Here is a 27471-nt window from a genome sequence, read left to right as displayed (position 1 = left end):
TCGGTTAATGAAATAACCTTGAGTAGGTTAAAACATAACCTAGCTGTCCTAATTGTTTCATAGGGCAGCTTTTGCAAGCATCTTGTTCAGCAATTATGTTTCAATTATATTTCTCACATAGATATAACTAAAACGTCCATAAAAAGTGCCTGTTCCAACGCTGGTTTAGAACAATTAAAATAGTATGTAGGTGCAAAAGTCTTTGTACCGCTCACAAAGGACCGCCGTGAGTGCTAGCCACTAACGTCTTGTGGCTAAATGACTGTGGCCGAGGCAAGATGGTTTGACTTGATGATTTGTTTAACGATTAGACCTGCTTGAAGTTTAGTGGGGACACGACCTGCCTTGCTTTATTTTGTGTCACAGTAAATTGGAACTTGAAGGTTGAAACTTGAGACGCAGGGCCTACTTATGACTTACACATATGTGACTTCCTCCCACCTTTTTATGTAAACACATGAACATTAGCACAAGGAATGGGTGTTTAAACCAGGTCCAGCTCCTGAGATGGTGCGATGTGATATACACAGTGTTCCAAAAGTCTTGGGCACATTTGAATGCCCCATCTCCTAAGCTATGAACGGTAGTGAGACAAAAGTTGTACCATTATAAAGCTAATCACATTAAGTTTTTGTATTTCTTTTTAGAACCATTGATGGCATTCCCTTAACCAAAAATGTGTTCTGTGGGCTTGAAAGACCCAGTAGAAAACTTCAGTGTCCTACAACAACTTTTTGGCGTGTATTAAGACCAAATTTTCCCAGAGGTTGGGGCACCAGCACACTGGAGCCTCAGAGTTAGACAGTTTCTGAACACAACACTGCCAGACAGATGGATTGGACAGTCTGGGCCAAATGATCACGATCTCACGTCCTGGCTACGCAGATCTTACGCCATGTTGTGATTTATTTGTGTGTGTGTTGGGGGGGGAGGGGTATAAGGATAGGTCTGTTTGCACCTATTACAGTGGTTGTCAAATAGTGTGATCCATTGTCATGATTGCCGATTGAGCGCAGCTGCGACGGCTTAATTGGCGCCAACAGCCCTGACAGTTGATCGGCTGATACTCTTTTTTTAAACCCCCGGCTTCCAAGAGGAAGCCGTCAGATCGTTATGCAAACTGTTGCCACCAGCTCAGTATGCCTTTTCGTCCGACTCCATTCCTGCCCTGTTTTTCTCTGCCTGTTACCTGACCTGTTTTGTCCCGTTACCTGCCTGCCTCCTGCTACCGACCTCGTTTACGAACTCCACACAGCCTTTGATCTTCAGTCCTGGCCAACGGCTGTCTCCGATCCTCCTCGCCAGACACGGAGGTGCCACTTCCGTACCGCCCGCTCCTCTTGTCCGTCAGCCATCGGATTGTGGAAGCAAGCCCTGCTCTCCCTCTTTTATCAATAAAAACGGAGAAAACGAGCGCTATTGGGTCCCGTGACCTTTCCTGGTCTGCGACTTATAGTCAAGTGCAACTTATAGATCTATAAACTGTTTTTTCCTTTAAAAATGTATTGTGCGGCTTATAATCAGGTGCGCCCCATAGTCAGAATTTTACGGTACAAGCTTTCTGAATTTATCACATGTGTCTTAGAATAGTGTCAGACATATTGGGGCGGGAGTAGCACTCGTCTTTGGATCAAGAGGTTGCAGGTTTGATTCCCAGCTCCTCCGTGTTATGTGTCAAAGTGTCCTTGGGCGAGACACTGGACCCTTAATGCCCCGATAAGCAGGAAGTTGCCCTGCATGGCTGATGCTGCTATCGGTGTGTGAGTGTAGCACATTGTAAAGTGCTTTGGGAGGTCTTCAGTGCCTTGAAAAGCAATGTATAAATGCACATCAATGTCAAAATGTGCCCAAAACCTTTGGAACACCCTGTGTTAGGAGGTAGACGGCACTGAAGCTCAGAGATAATTTATCAAAGTTCTATGCTTTAACAACCACTCTTGTTGGGTCAATTTTGTTGGACGATCAATTTGGGTGCTAGGTGAGGCCAATAAACGAGTCCATTTGAATTACGTTATGTTCCATTTTTCAAAACGGAGTTTTGACAACTTTAAGCCAAGCCAAGTGTTTTTGTGGCCAAACGTAACCAGAATGACGCATTTGCAATCACTTACAATTAATTTCAAGATCAGTTTTCTGAAGTTCCCGATGCCTGTGAGTTAAATCAAAGGAACAATGGAAATAAGCACACCGCATTCATCACATTGGGACTCCAGGTGCAGATTCAGACCTCAAGAGTTTTAAACTAAGGACATTTAGTAATAATTACAGTTTAGCGGCTGCAGGATGTATTCCGCATGATCTCCATGCTACTGTAAATTGTGAATGAATGTGAACGCTATGCGGCACTAACAGTTGTCGTCGCAACATGAACAGTATTTTCATAAAGACCTCTATTTTAAGATTCAAGTAAGTCATGTTTGTGTTTCATTAATTTAGCAAATATCCACCATCTTGATGGGCACTGCAGGAACGGCAGACTTTTTCTTCTTCTGCATGTTCGAATCAACATCCAGATCACGAGACAAGACAGGTTAAAAAAAAGAAAGGTTTTTATTACAGTAAAACAAGTAAAATAAACAAAACAAGATTCCTGAGGTTTTGACAACATAACAAGGCTGTAATTGTTTCATAAGCGCACTTTTGAAATGGCTGATCATTTTTTTCAGATTCAGATTCAGATCTACTTTAATGTCATTCTAGTACACGTGTATACAGAACGAAATGTCGATACATCTGACCCGCAGTTTCCTTGAATGTACAGATATAAATAAAATGTTGTATTGAGTTGGAGTATTGAAGTACTAATAATATACTAAATAATTATGGCTATGTATAGTATTTTACAGTAGTGCAAGAGGAGCAGCTAACCAGATGTGCAAAATGAGCAGTCAGGTAAACAAGTCAGGTAAACAGTAACAATAACACTGTACATACCAAAGGGGCGGAACACTGAAGTTAGTGGAAAATTCCTAAGGCACAAGCTTCACACCAGACTAAATCCTCCAGGTGGTTTGATAAGACTCGTGGTTTTCCTCCCAAGGGTAAATCAGAAGACCACTTGGAACCGGGGTCAACAACCCGCAGTGCAGGACCCCCATGTGGCTCTTTAGCGCTTCCAAGTGGCTCCGTTTTCCAAAAATGTTTAAAAATTGAAAAAGATTGGGGAGAAAATATATTTTTTCTTTTAATATGGTTTCTGCAGGAGGACGAACATGACAAAAAATATTTAACGATTTCCAACTCTGTACTGAAAACATTTGGGGTTGCTCACCCCTGATTTGGATTGAACAATGTAGAAACTATGTAAAGACTAGAAAAATTGATATATACCTACCACAACTGAATAAAACCAGAAGAAAATAAGTACCTTTGGATATATGGTTAATTATAAGGTGCACTAATTACCATTAAATGATTAACTTGATTAAAAAATTGATGCAGGGATGTAAAAGAAGTGTATAACTAGGTAACTCAGACAAATATGACTATATGCAGTGACAAATTTCACAAGTCTAACAGCAGCAACACATGCCTTCTTGTGTATTACGCACAGAAGTCCATACCCATATTGATAGCTGTAACAAGTACAGATACCTTCAAATAGAACCTGGGATCAGCTAATACTATATACACCTAAATTAATCTTCTTATGAGTGCACCACAGTTTCCTCCTGTATGTGGATGTTATCAGCCTTAAAGAGCCATTAAGAGGCTTACCAAGTGTGTCTGAGTGGGCTTGTGTTGGTCTCTAAGAGGTCAGAGAATGCTCCGAATCAAAGCTGGAGAAGCCAGAGGTTGACCAAACATGTTTCTCTCCCACTGCCCTCATGTAAAACTGCCACGCAGCCTTTTTCTCCTCCTTGAACTTGATTTACCGTTAATGTCCTTTTCTATGTGGAGGCGGCAGAGAAAACGCAGATGACAAAGAGATAAGGTTGCGTGTGTGTCGGCTTACGAGCATTATCAGTTATAGGTGTTGAGGTTGGTTTGCAAAGGCCAGGGGTCTCAAACTCCCAGCCCTGGGTCCAATTGCAGCCTGCAGGATAATAGTTTGAGCTCCCCGCTGTAATACGACAGTTTGAAGGGGCAACTTGTCTTATTTAGTGGCTCCTAGTGGTAAAAACCATTCATCAAAAACAATTTTGATTAAAAAAAATAGCAGAAATACATTAACAATCATATCAACGTGCATTTTCGAAATGGAGAAATCTGCAAATATTTGACATAAGATGAGGCTAAACTAGCGGGCACTGACATCTTGCTGCTAAGGCTCCAAAAAGGTTTTTTTTTGTCTACCTTCTTTCTAGTTTTTTTCTTTTCATATTTTTTTCTTCCCTTACTTCCTTTTTGTGTTTTTATTTTCATTTTTCATTTTTTTTTTGTTTTGATTTATTTTTCAGTTTTGTCTTGTAACCTATTTCTTTTATTTTTTCTTCCCTTTTCACTTTTCTACTTCTTTTCTCTCTTTTTCCTTTTCTGTTTTTTTTATCCTGGGAGGGGACCCATTTTTGGCCCAAACTCCACAAGACCCCAACTTCGGCGGCCCCAAAGTGTAGGCAGGCTCTCTGCATGATCATTTCCAACAAAGTCCATGACACCCTGTTCATTTATTTATTTTCTACTGTTTTTATTTTTTTCAACTTAAAACCAGAATGACTACGTAGCTTTGATTAGAACATCTTCTTGCCACATCAACTAACATAAACTGTAACGGTGCATATACAGTATATTAATCAGTGACGTGCAGTGAGGTAAGACAGGCAAGGCACGGCCTACCTAAACCCTTACCATGTTAATATGAAACCAAAAATGTATCAAATGGTTATTTTTTTGTAGTGTTAAAGTTTCTTCTCATTTAAATTCGCAGTATTTGCATTTTCTTTTTCAAAATGGCTACATTTTCACATTTCCATTAACATTCTAAGCATGAGCGGCCACTGAAAATCATTTATTTCACTACAACAGGGATGGTAAAATCAAATGGACAAAAGGGCCGGATCAAAAATTTGACTACAAACCGAGGGCAATAATAATAAAGCCATCAGCTACCTGCTAAATCTAAAAAGCTCAGTTCAGGCTGGCGACGGACAAAAATAATGGAAAAATATTATTTGAAATAAGAAAAAATGTATTTTTCCTGTGTGTAGATTTTCAATTTTCCAATATTTGAAATGAGCAACGCTAGTTCATAATACTCATTGCTAATGCTAATAGAGCTAGCCTGTTTGGCCTGAATAAACATTATTACATGTGAAAATTGAACAAGGAATCAATGCAGGAGAAGAGCAATGTATCAATGTTTATTTTTATGTTATGTGGCTAATGGACCCTTGTGGGGGAGAGGGGGGGCATGAACTAGAGACATTCGTGCTCAAAAGAGGCGTTGTACTTAATGACAAAAGAAGATACCAAGTAGCAAACAAAAATGGGTTTACAAAACAAAGAATAGTCCAAAACGGAAACAGAGACAAAATCCAGAACTGGAAAATAACCAAATACAAAACACAAAAAAACTGGAGTTGTGTTGGTGGAGATGAAATGACACAATAATCTAACAGCGTGTGTGATGTTTAAAATCTCCTTTTAAAGAGTTCTGGATAATTGGACAGGTGTGTAATAAATGGACAAACCTGTGTTCAGTTCAAACCCTGGTTGGGGCCCTCTGGTGGAAAGAGGGCTTCTAACACTTTATATTAATAAGTATGTAGTACAATAATATTAGTTATGGTATTTTTTCTGTACTACAGCGGTTATTGTGTTGCTGTTTTTTCAATCAAAGAATGTTAAATTTATCGTTTATTTTTGTAGAGATCGTACTGTGCTTTACCAGACATCAACCTCACCACACGGTATGAATTATCAACATACCTCAATGCTAAACACAACTTCAGAATCCCATGGGAACACAATTAAAGTATCTACAAATTGCAGCAGAGCGTCCTTGTACGAAATCCCACGAAGTTCTATGTCGAACAGGTCCCTCGTTTCCTAAATCCAAGCACTTCCTTTACCCAGAGGATGGTGCGTCGCCATGAAGCCCCAGCTGCAATGTGAGAAAGCACCAGTTTGTGTAAGTTACAACTTCAATGATAAGTTAGAACAAAAAAGAGCCTTGTTGTGCGGTTATGCCGGAGCAAACAATGAAAAAGTGATTGATGAAGTCGGTTTCACTGTGGAATGTTGGAATATGTTCACAGGCTGTGTTGTGCCTGTTCTCTGAAACGATATTGCCCTAAAAAAAATCTTGGTGAATAAGTAGCAATCAAAATATGTGTGAAATGGAGGCTGAGTTTTTTCAGGGTTTTTTAGACACAGTGTTCAAACTTGAGATGTTTATCTCTTCACGTGAAGGGTGGGACTTAAATCATGAATCAACCTTGCCAATCCAAAATTTATGTGCAGCGTTCGTGAGATGCTTCGTGGAATCCAATCCAGTAAAAATTGAGCAACAGTTTTTGGCAAAAAACATGGTTCTTTCACTCACTTACAATACTCATTTCAAAATATAGTTCACATTTAAGAAACAGAATTTATTTCTAGATATGTACAAAATTAAATGGCAATTGACTGAGGGATTAGTGCGTCCGTGGCACAGTTTTGAGGTCATGGCTTCAAATCCAGCTACAAGCTGTGCAGAGTTTGCATGGGTTTCCTCCCACGTTCCAAAATCATGTGGGAAAAGTTCATTGGTGACTCTGAAATGTTCCTAGGTATGAGTGAGTGGATTAACAGTTTTCTGTCTCTGTGTCACCAGATGAGGGTGGTCCCCGTGCGCACTGCCTGATGATGGCTAGCATGGGCTCCAGCACCCCTACGGCCATGGTGAAGATAAGCGGTAGAGATGATGGAACGAGAAAATGAATTTTATCGGGCATAAGTTGGATCCTCAACCCCACAATAGCTCAGGAGGTAAAGTGCCCATATTGGGACCAAGTGACGAAGTGTCCTTGGGCAAGACGCTGATTAATACCCCGATAAGCAAGTAGTTGCCTTGCATGCCTGACGCTGCTTTCGGTTAGTGTGTGTAAATGGGTAAGTGTGAAGCACATTGTAAAGCGCATTGAGAGGTCTTCATTGACTTGAAAAGCACTATTTGTGTACTCAATTTTCAAAACAATAAAATGACGATATTCCCCCTCCAGAAATAATTTGTAATTGTAGCATTTATTTATAAGGGGCAGAAAATAAGTACTTATAGATCAGGATTTTCAATTAAAAAAAAAAAAAAAAAACTCTTGCACTGTCATCAACTCTGACAACATATTAGGAGATTACACCCTAAACCCCAAACAAAGACTAGTATATTTATCGTTGAATTATCTAAATCCAAGCTACAGTTTTGTCTTAAAATTTGCATGACATTTATGACGACTGATTCTGTTATTAAAAAGGCCACTAGAGAAGCTACTAGAATGTTTCATTTGAGCAAATACCGAAACCTTAAAACAGACTTGTCCAAAGTCCGGCCCGGGGTCAGTTACGGCCCGTGATCAAATTTTTACTGGTCCGCAGCCTCTGTGATTATTATTACAAGCACCATATTTTTAAAATGTTGGTAAACTAAAAATGTGTGAGGGCTGACGATTCAGCCTAGGACTTTTTGGTCAGGCTTTAATAGATTCCCCCTCCGTGTAAAATGTATAGTGCTGCGTTGTGACCTTGCAGCTCGCCTGTGTAGCATTTTCATTTGACTTGCAGGGTCTCGTGAAAAAACGCTGCTTTGCCGTTAAAACAGCTTCCAGTTGCTTCACGTTTTCAAAGAGTTAGTTTCCAGTTAGCATTTTTTATCTGGAAGTGCATCTTGATATTATATTCTTTAAAAACAGCCACAGTCTCTCGGCAAATTAGGCAGATGCAGTTGTTACGTATTTCGGTGAAAAAATACTCTAATTTTTACTTGTCCTAGAAGCAGCGGACCTCACAGTCGACTTTTCTTTTTTTTAAACTTATTTTTCTTTTCTTTTTTACAGTCCCCATATGAGAAATGGGGTGGGCTAAAATTCTTACAGAAATCCAGGTGTAAGGTGGCTGAAGGGCTACTGCTGTCATCTGGTTAAAAGTGAATTTGTTTTGTAATAATTTATTTTATACTTATATTTGATCACAGGCAGTAACTAGCCCCCAGGGGGGACTTTGGACATGGTGTAGATTCATCAAACATTAAAATTGTTGCTAGTTAAAAAGGTAAGGTCACACAAAACTTAAACGTTCACAGATAAAGTCCAACCAACAATTCCTTAATGACATTTTTTATCATTAGCGGTGATTTACTTCTTTTTACAAAATAAGTTTCCTTCAAAATGTTCAGAATGTTCCCATCTGTATTTAGTTTAGTTTTGTTCTGTTAGAATTGTAGCTAACCCATTTTACACTCATATTTAAAGGGTGAAATGTGTGAACCCTAGGTGCTTTTATGTTCAGAGCTTTGGAGGTGCAGAACACCCAGTGTGTCTGGCTGGGTAAAAACATTTGTTTATTTTACTTAAAGTGATACAACATATAAAACTAAATTATGATAACATTTTAATGAAAATATTTTTATAAAAGCTTTATATTTTGTAAGGCAATTTTTATCAATTGACTGTTTGTCTTAAGACCGTCTTTACTAATTGAATGTTCCTTTTTTAATTAAACTGTGGAACTCTTGGACTAACATACTGTCATGATTACCCAAGTGGAGCCACCTGGGGTAATCATGTGGCGCGCTGGAATGTGCTTCCTGATTGGTTAATGTTCCCTTTTTAAACGCGTTACGCGGAGAACTCTTTGTCGGAGGATTACTTTTTACCCCGTTTGACTCGCCTGATTTTCCTGTGTCTTTTTACTTGTTTACCTGATTCTGCATGCCTCCGATCCGACCTGCTTTCGTTCCACGCTACGATCTTCTCTTCAGTCCCGGTAAACTCGACCTGCTTCCGTCCCACGCTACGATTGGCTACGTGTCCCGAAGCTGTCTTCACGGCGTTGCTGATGACGTTCGACTGTCATCACGTCTCCCGCTAACCCTTACGCTTCCCCAAATAAAGAATTGTACGAACGCTCTGGGGTCTCCTGCTCTGTTCTGGTCTTTCCTGACACATACTGGAGCCTCTACAGACTCCGCCGCTATGCCGCAAGTCACACTAGCCGAGTGAAAGAGGAGTGGTACTAGGAATCAAATGGACTGAACCATTTCAAGGCAATGGATTATTTCCGACGCTGTGTTGGTCAACATTTTTGTTTTATTTTACATGTTTTATATATTAGCAAGCATTTTGGTTGTATTTAAGCCTATCCTGTTCTTTATCAAATAAAATAGTACTATAAATTTTGAGGGTGCTTAGGTTTAATTGGGGAGGCTTGAGTTGAGCGCCCCTAAAACACGGTTGTTACGCCCATGGCATGAACACTTATTACCTGGACCAACATGTCTATAAAGCCAGGACATTGTGAGTAGTTGTAGTTTTATTTGGATAAGTACTTACACTTGTACGGCAGTTCCATTTTTCCTTCACTGTAGGATTAATAATAGCTTCACTTGCAACAACTGAATGAGTGATTCAATCAGCGTTATTTCCCTATGGGGAAAATTATTTCTTAAGTCCAAAAAAGATGTCTGACGGCGTCCCGTAACTGATTGCGTTCAACCTCAGAGATTCCATTATATTTTGATTTTACAACCACAATCTCAGTCCCCCCTTTCTTTCAAAAGGCAAGGAACTCACAAAAAGTGCATTTTCCTTCTTCATTTCTTGAAATGAGCTCTTTAAGGTCTGCTCCAGCACAAAGTGTTGATGGTCAATTTGACTTGCCTCCTTTCCACAAAAGGATCCTGCCTTCCTGGGATCCACTTAACGGGATAAGTGTTTGAAAGCGTGTAGGAGCAACAGGGGGATCTTTGTCAGTAGGAGTAATGACACATTCATTATCAGTGTGAGCCCCACCGGTGGTGGGCCACCAGGTTAATGAGGGAAACGGGATTAATACCCGGGGAGTCGGGCACCCTCGGGGTTTGGGATCAGGAACGAGCCGCATCTCTAATCCCCTCTGGCATTGCGAATTTCCTTCTGCACTGCAATAAAAGGACAAATTGTCTTCTGCGTTCAGTCTAAAGAAGTGGAGTGCGTGGATTTTGGAGCAATGATTGGGAATCTGTCTACTGCACTCGTGGAAAACTTTATAGCTAAACATTTGATTGTCAGCTTGAAAAAAACATGTTCTTCCCTAAGAGATATAAACTTATTACCGACGCTGCCCTACTTACGAACAAGAAGGGTTCCGGACGATCGTTTGTAAGTTGAATTTGTTCGTAAGTTGCTTCAGTGCTATATTTTGTATGTTTAAGGTTTATATAAGTATGTTTGAGGCTTGTATAAATAATCTGTAGTGTTTTCTAGTAAAATATAAACATTTCATAAAATAATATGCTCTATAAAGACAAATTAAGTTGAGTTTATCTTACTTTTGGAAGGTGCGCTTCAAGAGGTCCTCCTCCGTGGTAAAAAGTGGCCAAAAAAAAGCGTTCCGACCATTTTCTCAACCGCATCGCTTTCTAATTCCACTTTCATTTCAAATGAAACAGCTAGCCTCTTCTTTACACTTCACACCAACCATATTGAATGGCCGAACTTGATATTAAACAATAAAAACATCAAAGTTGGATATTCAATACTGTATGTTTACACATGAACTAGGAAGAGGAAGCATAATTTTTTTTCTTCCGGGTGGATGCTGGGTGACCTCTCACAGCGCCACATGCCAGTAGCGGCAGAAAGAAGCACTTCAGTAATGTCCTGTACTCAGAAAAAGGTGCATACAATAAAAAAATCGAACTTATAGCGATGTCCAGATATTTTTTGACATCCCGAAAAAAATGTTAATTTCTACCGTTTTAGGTAGGTCGAATGGTCGTAAGTAGGCGAGCGTATGTACTTGTGTCATTTAGAGCAATATTTTTAACTGGCGTGCCGGTGCACGCTAGTGCCGCGAGACATCGTCTCGTGTGCCGCAGGAAACTGCCCAAATTAATTTTCTTTTAGAGCAAGCCATTGCTTAGTATATTTGCTAACTGTAACATTCATCCACATAATTTGGTGGCAACAGATTACTTTAAAAAAAACAATATATGTATAGACTAAATATTTGCTAATGTGGTAGCACAGGGAAATACCTAAAATGGCTCTTTTGGTTCGATGACGCTGCACTGCAAAGAAATAATTAAATACAACAAATAAATTATACAAATATTGCCTAAAATGTTGTTGATTTTAATAATTATATCCTTTTTGGACAAAAAAGAAACACATTGGAATGTAGTGAAAGAATAGTTAGCAGATACATTTTGCAAATTATTTTTGTGTTATTTTTTTTAAATTTAAATAAGAACAAAATAAAAATGCAGTAATCCCTTTTTTGTGGGCTTTCCAAAAAGTAGAAGTAGAAACCTTTGTTAAATATGCGCAAGCCTGCAGTTATGTGAGAGCAGCGCAGTTGTGGGCTCGTGATGCGTTTAGGATCATTTAGTCAGTACGATGGATTGTCTTATTTTTGTGTTTTGCAGTGAATTATGGTCACGGCGGCGCAGTGGTTAGCGCGTGTGCGGCACAGTTCCGAGGTCGTGAGATCGAACCTTCCTGTGTGGAGTTTGCATGTTCTCCCCATGCTTGCGTGGGTTTCCTTCCTCCCAAATTCCAAGAACATGCATGTCAGGTTAGTTAATCCAAATTAATTCTAGGCGTGAATGAGCGAATGAATTGTCTGTCCCTGTGTGCTCTGCGACTGGCTGGCAACCAGTTCAGAGTGTCCCCTGCCCACTGCCCGCAGATAGCTGGGATGGGCTCCAGCACCCCGTGATCATCCTGAGGATAAGCGTTGCAGATAATGGATGGATGGATGGATGGATGGATGGATGGATTATTGTTCAAAATCACTATATAATCACTGGAATGTTATGTAAAGTCAAAAGTCCAGGGGTAGTGTTCTTGCCAAGCTACAGGTCCAACAAGAATGGAAAGAAAGCTGAAGCGTCGGAAGAGTTCTGCAGGTCGCTTTCGACACTCGTATCTCAGGTTTGACTACACAGAACACAGAACCTCAGAAGGGGACAATCGGCCCGTGGAAAAAAGATGTTCTTTTTATGCTTGATGAATATGCAAAGGCCCACAGATTCTTGTGGGCTCCATGCTCCTGGCGGCCATTGCACGCCGAGAGAAAACGTGTGGGAATCTGTACTGCCGCCGACCACATCGTCACCTCCTACAGCTCTCTTCCACTGGAGACAAAGATACAATTTCAGGAGAAGGGCGAGTGGACGGTACCGAGCAAGCACTCTGAGGAGGGCACGCATCAATTTAGCATGGACTTCTTGCTCGAGGCGGAGAACCACTGCATGCTGCACAGTCTGCTATTGGTTACATGCTCGGTTTGCCTCATCCGTGGCTTGAAGGACGAGGACATACCGAGGCATATTTCCATGCAGGTGGCGGAACGCGTTCTTAGCACCGACGTGGGCGTTACGTTGAGGTGTTATGGCCCTTACCGAATGTAAGAAACAAACGACATCAAGCTCAAGGTCAACACTATCCACGACCTCATAGACAAGTAAACCACCATGGTGTGATCCTCAGGTACCAGGTACCAGGGGCCAGGAGGGCAGCTTCGCACCTATCACTGTTTACTAACAGATAAGGGAAGTCGCCCAACAATTACGTTTTTTTTCTTATTGTCCTTTGCATGTGTTTCAGATGGGTCGCTCACTACTTCTATTGCTCCTAAACCTTCAGTTTGAACAAGAGTCTCATGAGTTCCTGTGCCTTTTTAACATTTTAAATTCACAGCTAAACCCAATGAACCTTTGGTGGGCAGTAGCTCAGGACATTGAGCGCTCATCTTGGGGGGGTCATAGGTTCGATTCCCTGCTCCTCCGAGCTAATTGTCGAAGTGTTCTTAGGGCAAAAAACGGAACCTCTAATGCCCCCGATTGGCAAGTCGGTGGCTCGCATGGCAGCCTCTGGCTAATGGTTGTGTGAGTGTGTTTGTAAATGGGTCAGTATGAAGCAAATTGGAAAGTACTCTGGGAGGTCTTCGATGACTTGAAAAGCGCTATATAAATGCTGACCATTTCCCATATTGCGAGAATGTTTTACTGAACCCAGTAAATATGAATATCGTCAAGAGGTTTGGCATCCCCACTTCAAACAAGTAAAACTTGACTTGGAATGAAGACATCCCAGAGTTTGTTGGAAATGTAGAAAATTAACATGAGTATTTAAAACAATATCAGATTCTTAATGTCCTCTTAATGTAAACTCAAACAGACTCTATCTTGTAAGGCATGTGAAAAGAAAGTTTTATTTTTACTTAATAAATTATTCTACCTGGTTAAAATTTGCACGAGCAAATACCTGGCCGTGTTTTCCTCCAATTCGTTTTCAATGTTACATTACTCATCTATCTAAAACAAAGTTTAGTAATTTTATTTGTATTATGTTTTTTTTTTTCATTTTGGTTTGGTATTAGAGTAATCTAAAAGTAAATGAATGTAATCAAGTTGCATTACTGCAAGATTAAGGTCGTCAGATTACGTTAATGATTACATATTTCAACAGCTAACTAGTAACTGTATCGGATTACATGTTGCTCTTAAGACGTACATTTTAGCCAGCATTAAAATAAGTCATTTTTCTCTTTTGTTTGGCTTTCGTTGAAAATACTTGCAAGGTAATAAAAATGTCCCCGTTTAGTTTGTTTTAATAATAAGTATTCCTATTTTAAAATATATATTTTTTTATTTTGCAAAAAAAGGACAAATCAGCCTTAAAATGTGCAAAACTATCTCATTTAGCAGTTTTCCAGCAAGGTTACAAAAAAGTCGACCGACCATCTGCTTAACAGAATAATTGTGTTATGTTAGCAGTGACATGCGGTGAGGTTTGTGTCTGGTGAGGCACACTCTGATTTAAAAACAAACGAACCTACGTCTGACATGTCATTTGATTGGCAGAGCAGAAACGCATTAGATAAACTGTAGCATAAAATACCGTTTATTGTATTACCTAAACTAATTAATGCTACTCCTTTTAAAAAGAAGTATAAATAGATACTGTAGGTATTTTTCTATTATGAAAAAAGTCCATGCAATGGAAAAAATAAATACTGGATGCCTTCACTTGCTGTTAGTTTTCTATCAAAGTTTTACTATTACTAAATTTATTATTTAAGACTCAGGTATGAGCTTAATCAGAATCCTTGGTCTCACTACCGCCCTCTGCCATGAGGCAAGAGAATTGCATGCCTCACTCTGCATCTGCAGGCGCTCACCACAGTAGTGTGTTTCATATTAATCACATTAATAGTATTTATAAAACAATATGATAATTCAGTGATTTTCAAAAAGAAAATATAAACATTTTGTGAAGTTCAATGAGAAAGAACTTTATACCTAGATACCGTAAAAATAAGCATTAAGTATATTTTAAATTTTAGATTACTGTGAGAACAGGTGAAGCAAAGCCTAAGCTACTTTCCCTGACTGTATGCCAGTTTATGTTAGGTGCAAGTTTTCTTGTTTTAACAGAAAAACTACTTAAAATGCATTAAAACAAGAACAAAATACACTTGAAATAACCAAGAGTTTGTGTCAATAAAGTAGGTTTCTTTTTCTTGCACTGTAGCTGCTATTTTCTATAGGAAAATATGTCGACTCCTCTCCCAGAATGGATTGTTTGACAAAATAGATTTCTATATAAATACATACCATTAGCTTGAATTCTACATGCAAGTATTGGAACATAAACATATATTTTATGTAAACAATATCTTGATTTAACATAAACAGGAATGTTTAAAACGGTTTGATGTGATGTTTATACTTCCTGCGGGGGCCCTCTTTTTACAAGCAAATGACAACCACAAATAATCATCGCCTTCAAGGCCCCAAAAATCTGATTTTATCATCTGCAAGGTTTTTCACAGACTTTGTGTACGCTCTCACCGCCTTCTGATTGCCTGTTTATTATTCCAGCTTTCCTGCTGAGCCAATAGGGGATGTAGCCAATTGGAGGAGGTGCCAAGCCTTTTTCCAGCCATTTCCTGACCCTGACATCATTGTGTACTCCGCCTCCAGACATTCATTTGTGTCTTGTCTGCAGCCTGGGTGGCACACCTTGCATGCGTACCGTACGGTTTGGGACCAGTTCGAAACGGGCCCTTCAGGAAAGTATCAAAGGAAGCAATCATGTTGCGTGCCGCAATAATAGCGTCATTCATGACTGTTAGGCAGCCTTTGGCTGAGTTGAGAAGCTGTGCCTTAGCCAAATTATGATCTGAAATGTGTTAGTTTCCAAATGAATGGTCCACACGTCTTTAAAGTTATTAACAAAAGCCAATATGCAGCCAAAAATACATCACACAGTCTCTTTCTGTTCAATATCATTTTGATCATTCGAAAATACAGTACAGAGACACATTGCTACTTTGAACTTTGTCATCGCTGGTTCACTCATTTGTAGATTTTCAATTGAACTGATTTGTATTTGCCATTCTGTCCTGGCCTTTTCACCCTGGACAATGGGGACAAAGGAGGCAAGGAGCTGTGACACAAAACCCAGGCATGTGGCCATGTACCTCTTTTTTCCTCTCCATCGGCTGAAAAAAGGCACAGTAGAGTCAAAAAAGGGATACAGAGCGTTTTCAGCGGGGGGGTGCTGTGGTCGCCATGCGACCACCCCCCTAGGTTTTCCCCTCATGTGATGGTCTGTTTGACCGAAATGTAACGCAATAAAAGACAATGCAGCAAACCTTTTTCGATGCTGGGTATGAATATCATTCTGACACGCTATGAAATAATTAATCATTAATCCATCCATTATCTGCACCACGGTAGGCTAAGTGCTGGAGGCCATCCGAGATATCTTTGGGCGGTGGGGAGGGGACACCCTGAACTGGTTGGCAACCAGTAGCAGGGCTTTCAGAGACAGACAACACACTTGCTCATTCACACCTAGGGACTATTTGGACCGGCCAATTAACCTGACATGCATGCTTTTTTGGAACGCGGCAGGAAATCCGGAGTGCCCGAAGGAAACCCGGGCAGACACAGGGAGAACATGCAAACTTCACACAGAAAGGCTGGTAGCTGAATTGTAAACCATGACTTCAGAAATGTGCCGCGGACGCGCCAACCACTCAGTTGCTGTGCCGCCCCATAATTCCTGATCATTTAAATGAATTGATTACCTTAAAACAGGGCTTATTGATTAGTAGTTTTACTCCTGCTACAAAATATTTCCACCTCTTCCCCTTGCTAACACTGCATTTTTTTTCTGTGTCAACAATGTTTTTTATTTTTCGTTTGATTTAATTATCTTTGCCAGGTAAATAAAACGTAATTTTTCGAACCAAACCACATTTGCATTATTTATTTGTGTGTCTATATTATTTTGCTTTGGATCAATCATTATCCATATCAATGAAGTGCAAAATCAATAACTTAAAGCTAAAAGTGCCATACTTTGTGAAGATTGTTTCCTTTTTGATACTAGTGACGAAGGAGGCTATTTTTAGGAACTAATTTGTGTGGGAAATCGTGAGCAGCACCTGCTGCTACTAAATGTTATTGCTCTTATTAATTTTATTATTACCATGCACTATTCTTCTCTGCATTAATGTTATCATAAATTGGGTATTTTTTCCAAGCACTTCGTTTAAAATATGTTTTTTGCTTTTTTATTTTGATAGTCTTTTAACATTGTTTTTGTCTTCAAAGTCTTTGTTTTACATGGTTTACCCTGGAGTTCCATGTATAATCTCGTTGCATACAATTAATGTTTCACAACGTTGATATCAATAACAATAAAGACATTTGTACTTCTAATTCTAAAATATGTGTTAGATATTCACTATATGTGGTCATATGCGTCATTTTAAAAGTTTCAGCATGCGATCAGTCCGATCAGTTTTTTTTTTTTTTTTTCAAATTTGGCCCTCAATCCGTTCGACTTTGACACCCCTGTCAAATGACACAACCGCATTCTCAAATTACTCTTCGTTTTCAGTATTTGAATTGAGACAATAATTGAACACTAAGCCCAAAGTAATTTACAGCTGTCAAACATACTGTAGACTGTATTTCAAAAGCATTGTTTAGTGTTATCTCCATGCTTCTTCAAATTGTCTTTTTTTACTTTTTAATTGAAGAAGAACATCATATTTTATTTTATTAGTTATGCTGCTCATGCAAATTCGCGAGTAAAGCCGATAAGTGAGCATGTGTACAATACAATTTATATTTTATTTGATGTTCTCTGGAAAATTTGACTCTGATGCGACAGGCATGTTTCAAGCTGCACCTGCTCTTTTCTGAAACACCCAGCAAAGAACGTAGTATTTATGCACATATGTTTCCAATTTTACCCTTTAAAAGAGCAGATTGACATTGACAAGTTCTCCTTTTTATGTCCAGGATGACTTACTAAGTAAATGTTTCAGTATATTTTGATCACAAGATGAACAGGAAAGTGGAGAGTAGTTTTCTTATTGAAATAACTGAACAAATTAGAAGTAACTGAAAATTGGACTCATTCAAATAAATATACTGTACTAAATATTTACTCTTTGTGGAATACATTTTAATCGTATTTTTCTCTTGTAAGTCTTTAATACGTGTTTATCCTGAAATGCCGTGTCAAATATCGTTGCACTAGAAAGAACATTCTCATTCTAATTTAATCCTGAACTTTTTTGAAAATAGTTTTCTATACATGAAATAATTGCATTGCATCTTCTTAATTACGCTTGTTACCACGAGAATCAACATGCTAATACGTATGCCTTTTTTGCAGTTAAATTTGATGTATTTTTAATTTCATTTTAGAGTTTTCTAAAATAATAAAAACGAAAATAAGTGCCCTGCCATATACAAAGAAATGTATAAATAAATAAATACCTAAAAATATATGCCATATATATATATATATATATATATATATATATATATATATATATATATATATATATATATATATATATATATATATATACCTAAATATAGTGTAATACCTAAATATATGACATAAGTGCATTGTTTTTGTTTATTTGTGCATTTGGTTATTTGTTTTGTTCTTTATCTATTCATTCTAATAATTATTTAGTCATGTGTTTTATCCTTTAATTTATTGTGTATTTTGTTGCATATTTTTAATGTATTTTGTCGTGAAATTTGTCAAGACAAAACATTATTCAAATGAGGGAGCGGGTCAAACAAGCTTTTCATCCTGTATCCGATTTGGTTATCACTGATCAACCAATAGGTAAAAAGCTCAAGCAACTGGCCCTCCTCCTCATTTAAATACCATTTTTTATGACAAAATATTCGACAAAATTATGGATAAAATGAACAACAAAATACACAACCGAATACATGAAAAAATGACAAAATAAATACAGAAACAATTACATTAAAAAATAAACGATGAAATGCATTAATAAGAATAAATTGCATTTATGTCATTTTTTTAGGTATAACATGAGTTATAAATGAACCAAGTTTATTTAGGCACTGCCCCACAAAAATAACAACATTACCACTAAATGACAAAAAACAACAAAATATTTGCACAAAAAAACAGCTGAACAATAAAATCATACCATGCATAAAACTAACATTATTGTCAAGTCAAGTCAGGTTTATTTGTATAGCCCTTAGTCACAAGGAGTCTCAAAGGGTTGCACAGACCACAGATGGTTGCAAACTATAGACTATAATTACAACATCCCCTGATCTAAAACCTTCATTAGGGTAAGGAAAAACTCAACACCTCAGCATGAGGAAAATGAAGAAACCTTGAGAAGGGACCGCATATTCCGGGATGATCAGGCTGCAATGGATCTTGCAATAGTAAACAATACAATGATATTGTCAACATGCAATGTCGGTTATTATAAGCTATACAATATACGTGTGTTGTATTGTTATATATATATATATATATATATATATATATATATATATATATATATATATATATATATATATATATATATATATATAATATGTGTGTGTGTGTGTGTGTATGTATTATGGCCATAATTTGTATGTATTTATTTGTTTATACCTTTATTTCAACATATTGCACGACTGATCCTCCACATTAAATACGATTACTATGGCCGGCTTTAGTTTCCTTCCCTTAACAGCTGCATGAAATTTCTCATTCCTCCTTTTTCGGCCTACACGTACAAACACACGCACACATGCACGCAAAATGTACGTGCAGGGGAAAATACACGCACACACTCATACAGTTTACAAGCGCGTTGACCTCTTTTCTTAAAGAACCTCCCCGTTCTTTACACACGTGGCATAATTCATATTTAATACAATATATCACGCAGGAATGCAAGCAATGCAATCTATTTTAAAACCAACAGGTTTTGGATTCCATACCTTTTCCTTTTTCCAGTAAAAAGGGGTCCACGTTCCTAAAGCCCGAGTGATCGTTCAGATAAAGTCCATTTCGTGGCTGGGAAGCGTAATCGAGGCCGGTTCGGGTTGTGTCCAGTTCGGTGTGTTTTCCGAGTTCCCTCCGTCCTGCACTGCAATGCAACGCAACTGTGCAAGACTCTTCGCCACACTGAACATCTGCTCATTTCACGTGACTTTTTCCTTCCCCAAAAAAGGAAAAAATACTAACATCTGTTCTAAATAGGTTTCATTCTGTGGCCTCCATTGGCAACTGCTTTCCTCTGCAAAGGGGAAACGTATTTAAAATTGTTTCATTCTAAGGAAGAATTTATCTTAGCGTGGCGATCGTGCAACTTCAAGATTCGTGCATTGCATTCATTGTTGAAAGGACATTTGAGAACTATTATGAATTTGTATTCACGAATCGGCCTGTTGTTGATGTTTTTGTGGGTTTGTTGCAACCCCCATACACAGAGTGAAAGTGCCCCCTTGCCAATGCTACCTTCATGGCCTCCTTAAATTTCATAGACATCTGGGAATTCCATACATGCTTCGAAGACCAATTACACACCTTCAAACGGTCACAGGTTTTTTTTGGACAGCGGGAGAAAGTTTCCCACGTCACCAAAATGCCTCTTAAAAATGAAAGTGCGCACCAGGGCACCGGTAGTTGCATTTATTAATTACGGTTTATTTAAGCCAATAATATCGTGCGATGGTTAAAAAAACACTAAATTTATAGTTATTAAGGCAATTAGTAACATCCTAAAAATTCAAACGAATGCATTTATTTCCATTTGCACTATCATTTTCCAAACACATAAACACACCGCAGTTTGTTTATATTACAGCATTTAAATTGGGAAACCAATAAATAAAACCCAGCATATTGTCACGGGTCCCTTAAGTCTTTAACTTCTTGTATAGTTTATTTTGCACTTACAAACGTTCCAGGGAAATAAACAGTCACTTCATTAGGTTGTTGTTGATGCTTTTTTAAAGCAGTGGGTTTTTCAATCTCTTCTAGAGTTTGCAATGATGTGCATTCACCTAAACAAATTTTCTCAAGTCAGCATTTAACGAGTATTTAATATGCGTTTTGTGTGGCATTAGCCCCCGTGATTTCTAAACACACAAAGAAGGGAAAACAGAAATATTCTTGTTTTCTTTATTGCAAAAAATATATACAAACATTTACAAAAAAATGGTCATAAAAATAGGAATGTATTTATATTTCAGACACAGGATGTTTCCCTAAATGCTATAAAAATAAATAAATAAATGCTTTTTCTCCCGAACATATTTTTGCACAGGTTTGATCCACAAAACAGCGTTATAGTGTGGGTTATACCACCAGTAGAGAACACACACGTACACTGCCTTAACTCCACAGTGGCAGAAGTAAATCCCAATACATTGTATAAAAGCATTTTTAACGGGCATCTGCCGTAATATATTCAACATTCGTCGTCAACAACATGCACTGAAAGGGAGTTGTAAAATCAAAATTGAAAAAAAAAATCCCCTGCAGAGCCTCCGTGGTATTTGCTTTTAAATAGTGATCCCATGTATCCAGCAGTAGACTCCAGAAATGTCCCGTCAGAACGTGAGAGGTTTAGAATCAGCAGTCACCTGTGCAGGGGCAAACGTTCACATTATCATTAAAGTGCTTAAATGGGTGACATTTAAATCAATATGTCCGTAACAGGTTAACAGTTAATCGGCATCGTGCATTTTAACTAGAAACACATTCGAGCAAAACAGACATTCCGAAAAAAAAACCCAACATGTTTGGTACCAGTTAATCAGCTATAGATTTTCCTGAATATTAATATATATTTAAAAAAGGGACTTTCCAGTCCAAAAATCTTGCAAGATGGAATTTGCTTGTTATAGAAACTAATAATAATTGTCAATTCGTTTTGTGTTTTAGCTGTAAACCAATGAAAGAAAGAAAACCAAGAATACAATTTAGGTGCACAAAATGACATACTTTTATGTGAAACAAGGAAAAAAACGTGCATGCATTCCAGCTGTAGAACTGCATGGCACATTTTAGTCCAGAATATGAACAATTTGGCCAATTGTCAATTTGTTTCGTGTTTTAGCTAAAAACCACTAATGCACTTTTACGTGGGAAAAAAAGCATCACAGGAAAGAAACAAAACATGTTTTTTAGAGTGCAGAAAATGAAATAAACGAACTCGTCTTTTGAACGAGAGAAAATGCATGTATTTAATCTGGGAAACTTGATATAAAATTTTAGTACATAAAACTGACATATCTAGCCAATTGTCAATTTATTTTGTTTGATAACTATTGAAACAAGTTTTGCATTTTGTATCACAGGAATACATATTAGCTGCACTAATTATATGCCTCTGCATGGATAGTGTCTTTTAAAGAAGAAAACACATGCAATTCATCTGGACAACAGCATAAAACATTTCACCAAAGAAAATCAACGATATGGCTTATTATCAATTGGTTTCGTGCTTTAGCTAGGAATCAATTTTGCATTTTTAGGGGAGAAATGAAAGCCTCAAAGAAAATAAACAAAAATGATTATTAACTGCAGAAAATGGCCCACCATTGTTATAAACTCATGTTTTAAACGAGAAAGAACATTCATTAATTTGTTTTGGAAAATTGCATAACACGTGTTAGTTATTATGCCTAGATGACTATAAACACCTAGATGACTATAGTCATCTAGCTAAATGTCAATACGTTTTGTGCTTCAGAAAACAATGATGCCTTTTTACCTGGGATAAACGCATTACAGGATAGAAACAAGAATAAATTTCGGGTGCACAAAATGTCCTACTTTTTGGTAAAACTCGCCATTAAAACCCCCCAAAATTGTATTTCATCAGGGAAACTGCATTACACAATTTAGCACGAAACACGTTGACAATTAGCTAGATTGCCAATTAAACAGAAAATTAACAACCTAGCTAATCCAGCTAGTATATTTTCTGTTTAACTAACAATCCAACTAATTGTCAATTCATTTATTGCATTAGCTAGAAACCATTGATGTATTTTGCGTGGGTAAAAAAGCATAACAGCAAAGGAATAACAATGCATTATATAAGCACAAAGTAACACAGTTTTGCGTGGATAAAAAAATGCAAAATATTGTGTAAAACTGCATAACACTTTTGAGCACATAAACTACTGATGCATTTTACGTGGGGGATAGGCATCACAGAAAAGAAACAAGATGGTATTCTATGGGTGCATAAACGTTAAAACGAGAAAAAAAGCATGCATGCATCTAATCTAGAAAATGTCATTATTTTCTGTTTAATTTACACTTTATTTAGTAGTCAATTCGTTTAGCATGTTAGCTAGTATCCCAATGATGCATTTTTACTTGGGGAAATAAAAGCATCACAGTAAAAATAAAAAACAGAGTGAATTCTTGGTCCAGAAAATTACATATCTCGTCTTTTAAAAGATAAAAAGCTTGCATTTCATCTGGTAACCTGCATAGCACACTTTTGCAGTGAAATGGGCTTTCAGCTAATGCAAAAACTACATTTGAACGGTGCATTATATAAATTGCATGCAGCTAGAAGGAAATATTTGCAGATTCAATGAAGTTGGTAAAATGTCATTGTTCCAAGTCGTTTCCTACCTTGTTGGCCTTGACCCGCCCAGGTGCTAGTGAGATGTAGACATGGACCAGGCTCCCTCCATCCTCCACACGGAGAAAGCATAGCTGAGCCTTTCGTGGGCTACATAACTGCAACTGGACATTTTGGCATCCAGTTCGTCGCTTTGCAGCACTTGACACAGGAAATCGATGTACCTAGCGGCCAGTTTCAGCGTCTGTATTTTGCTCAGTTTGTCCGAAGGAAGCGTGGGGATGATTTTACGCAGGGCCGCAAACGCCTCATTGAGCGACTGAGTCCGTTGTCGCTCGCGGACATTGGCCATGACTCGCTGGCTCTGGAGTTCCTCGAGCGACTGAGGGCTCCCGCTGCTGCTCGACTTTTTGCCCCGTTTGCCCCCCGCCGCGATCGGGCTGTCCGAGTCTTCGTTTTCCGCTGCAGCGGCCGCGACGTGTTTCCTGCTCGGCCTCCGCTTCCTAGCGCTCCTTTTGGGCTGCGTGTCCGCCTCCCCCTCGCTGTTGTTGCTCAGGCTGCTGTCCACAGGGGAGACCGGGGAGCTGCTCGACTCTTCCCCCAAATTTTCCACGGACATCTCCACTCGCCACACGGAAATTGCGCGCCCCCTCTAAAAGAGTCCAAATATTAGCTTCCTGTCATCAAGTCCTTGGGGTTAGTCCACCTGTAAGGTCGGCGCAGTTTCAAGTATCCATTGATGGGCCTCCGGGAAGGAAAGAGTTTTTCTGACACTTGAGGAGAAAGTTGGCTTCATCTTATAGGCTGAGAAGATTTTGGGGGAGACGTGTGATTGGTTGAGGAGGAGAGTTATACGTTAGGAGAGGGGCGGACTTTTCTTTGACAAAAGAAAACCTAGATAACGGTTCTCTGACATTACATCATAGCAGGGGGAATGGTTTGCCATTGGCCCTGCGAATAAAAACATTTATATCGTACAACCGCATTCGGCGTAACCATTCTATTTTGAGGGGTGCCCAAGTACCCCCAAAAGTTATAGCACATTTAAAGCTCTCTTTCCCGTAATAAAGGACAGATTAGGATTAAAGAAAACGTGTGCAATGTTTAGTGCCTCCAAGTGGCACAAAATGCTTACATTGAGTAAAAATATTAGGCAAAAAAATACACGAATTGTCATACCAATGTGTTAAAAAAATTGTATGTAAGTGGAATCCATTGGTAGTAGTCCTCCATGTTTGTCTGGTGTCTTCCTGCTCGCTGTGGCACTGATTTTCGTTCGCATTACACAGCAGTGCCATCTAGTAGTCTATAAATTACACACTAGGACTTCAAAGGTTTGGGGCAGCATGGCGGCGCAGTGGTTAGTGCGTGTGCGGCACAGTTCTGAGGTCGTGAGATCAAACCGCCTGTGTGGAGTTTGCATGTTCTCCCCATGCTTGCGTGGGTTTCCTCCGGGCACTCCGGTTTCCTCCGACATTCCAAAAACATGCTTGTCAGGTTAATTAGCTGGTCCAAATTGTCCCTGGGAGTGAATGAGCGAATGAGTTGTCTGTCCCTGTGTGCCCTGTGATTGGCTGGCTACCTGTTGCAGGTGTCCCCTGCCTACTGCCCGAAGGTAGCTGGGATGGGCTCCGGTACCCCCACGACCCTACTGAGGATAAGCGGTGTAGATAATGGATGGATGGACTTTAAAGGTTGTATATAAATTCCAAATATTCTACTTGCTGAGGCCATTTTCTGGCTAAAATCACACCGTTTGTTGTGCATGCATGTATATGAAATTCTTAGATACGCTCGGATAAACTCTTTGTTTTTTACTTGTTTGAGGGGTTTGGGTTGACCTTTGGACTGTATATTAAACAGTCCTTTTTCCTACTTTCACCATTTTCATTCTTGAATAAAAGAAAACCACAATCATACGCATGATCACTCTTGATTAAAAAAAAAAAAGCGAAATACGTGAATTAGCCGAAATTTGCATTTTTTTAAATACTTGTAAGATGAGAAAGTTGTTTGCTATTTCATGAACCTTACCTAAAGAGAGCCAATAGAATTGCCTGCTATCTTGCTGCTTGCTGGTACCCATTAAGCTAAAAATCTGGTGAAGAGTTTTGGCAAAATATAGGAGGTCAAATCATACTGTTTGATCACTTAGAGTCTCTGTAGTTTGGATCCTTCCCCGTGCTTTTTAGCACTAGTTTTTGGTTATACTACGCAAGAGAGCGACATCTAGTTGTCAAATAACACACGTCGTCCCTTCAATGCCTACCTGTCAACCGATACGGTTTTATTGTATTTTGTAGGGTTTTTTTTGTTGTGGTAATACTTCTATTTGATAATAATTAAAAAACGAGTAAGACTTCAATTTGAAAAATGATTTTTAGTTGTACCTAGCTTAAAGGGACATTTTGTATTAATTGACCACCAGATGTCACTGTATGGTGTAGGGCATGGGACAGGAAGCTTTCTGGCCCAAAGAGCCATAAAAGCAAAAAAATAAAATAAAATGTTTTGGTGGGAGAGAGCCACACCCTATATTTAAAGACAAAATTCAATAAAAACTCCAAACCCTCTTTCCAAGTAAAAGCTCATTCCTCAGCACATTTTAGTTCACTGTGTGTAATTTGATGATCTATGAAATAATAATAATGCCATAGCCTGTGTCTCATTTCAAAATAAATACACCATTTGAAAATAATCTCCCTCCTGCAGTTATTTAAGAGTGTTGAGGCTCATTTCTGTCCAAAATGATAGTTTTGAAACAAGGTGCAAGCAAAGTTGTTTGTAAAAATGTCACAAAATATTGCAAACGATGAGGATATCATCGTATTTACCTTCCGGGGCAGACTGCACTGAGGGAGTGCCTAGAGCTCCGTGCAGAGATCTGCCCATCTCTGCTCACCTTAACAAATTGCTCTGAGTGGTTTGATAGTGTTTTCAGATGTCTATAGTTTGTTCTGTGGGTTTTCATCATAAAGTACCTCAAAAGCAAACATACATAGTTTAATGAGCCTCCATTTAAACAATTTCCTATCAATCTACGGCCAAAACGGAGTCTGTTGGTGTGACACCCTGACTGTAAACTGTTGTTGAAAATGGGCTCTATACATAAATACTCGACTGAACCATAAGTCTATTCAATGTTGCTTTTGCTTGGCATGTACCAAAGTTTGGAACAGTCCACCTGACATTGGAAAGCCACAGAAAAATGTCCAATTGCCAAATTTGATATCCAAGCCATATGTACTCATGAAAAGAGCCATAGATGGCTCGCGAGCCACAGATTCCCGAACCCTAGTGTGATGCAATCTGAAAACCACAAGAACAAGGATTTAAAAAAAAAATCTTAATCTATGAATTTCCTTCCTAACATTTTAAAAGTCCATTTAAAGGTTATATATTCAGCATTACGTTTTGGCACTCATTGAAGAAGAAACACCCCCCAAAAGAGTCATTTTCTCTCATGAAAGCAAGCGTGCAACCCACGAGATGTCTGCTAATAATGTTGCCATAGTCTGACCTAATCCCAGAGAGATCAAAGGTGTTGCATTATGAAACGCATGAGTCCAATCTGACAAATTGCACATGTGTCACACAGTACAACTTGTCCCTCATGCTCTAATTATATCCCTCGCAAGAGTTTTCGTTATAAGCCACAAATGTAGATTTAAAAAGGATCATTAAAAAGCATCGTAAATCACAGGCTGCAGTCCGTCTTTGACACAATGCGTGCATCAGAGGCCCCCCTGTTGGGTCCATGTAGCCCACATAGAGGAGAAGGAAGCTTTGTGCGCCAGACCCTCAGGTATTTACTGGTGTGCTGATACAATATCCATCTTGTTTAGTGGAGGATTACTTTGTTTAGTTTGAGAAGACCCAGGTCCACGGGAGCAGCATCTGGCTCAGGAAACGGGGGGCAGTCGGGGTGAGAGGTCACAACACCAGCCGAGCCGTCCATTTACATCTTCGGCCAGGTCTGAGAGCCAAGTATTGTTCCAATGGGAGTACCTCCAGGTATCGACAACACACACACGCTTGTTTTAGACTTACTTGGGCTGTATTAACATAAAATCTGTTATTCGGTTTTCTTCTTGACTAATGTATTGTCGATATGTACATGTTTTCAACCTGCAAAGTTATAAAGCTTACAATCTACAATCAGCATACTTTGTTAAGGTAAACATACCTGTGCAGTGTCTCTGTCCATGGTACTGATTACAGCTAGCACCTATTACCTGCATGTGAGGACCAGTCACCAATTATCATATTTTCCCTTACTATAGGGTAAGAGCACAGGAGTATAAAGCTCTCCCCCTTGGGCATTTTTCTAGAAATCACTTTAGGAGCATGTTAAAACTACCAGCTTTGGGGAATTGACGCTTTAGCTTCTGAACTTTCGGCTCTTATTTTATCCGTTGGTAATTTGACACCTTGTTT

General features: G+C 38.8%; 1 protein-coding gene and 1 pseudogene across 1 annotated transcript; one reads left to right on the top strand and one right to left on the bottom strand.

Annotated features, from left to right (window-relative positions):
- Positions 1-11924: 11924 nt before the first annotated feature.
- On the top strand, positions 11925-12598 carry LOC148371578 (palmitoyl-protein thioesterase ABHD10, mitochondrial pseudogene; annotated as a pseudogene).
- An 8098-nt stretch (positions 12599-20696) lies between these two features.
- Positions 20697-23787, bottom strand: twist1b (twist family bHLH transcription factor 1b). The gene is made up of 2 exons (XM_088327904.1): positions 23085-23787; positions 20697-21073 (listed from the first exon to the last, which is right to left on the bottom strand). Exon 1 carries the CDS (start codon positions 23651-23653, stop codon positions 23111-23113), a length of 543 nt encoding a protein of 180 aa, XP_088184030.1. The 5' UTR covers positions 23654-23787; the 3' UTR covers positions 20697-21073; positions 23085-23110.
- Positions 23788-27471: the final 3684 nt, after the last annotated feature.

This window comes from Urocampus carinirostris, chromosome 2 (assembly GCF_059441175.1).
Source record: "Urocampus carinirostris isolate Australia breed hairy pipefish chromosome 2, RoL_Ucar_1.0, whole genome shotgun sequence".
NCBI classification, from domain to species: domain Eukaryota; kingdom Metazoa; phylum Chordata; class Actinopteri; order Syngnathiformes; family Syngnathidae; genus Urocampus; species Urocampus carinirostris.
Note: the sequence above shows the minus strand (reverse complement) of the source record. Positions and strands in the feature narration are given on the sequence as shown.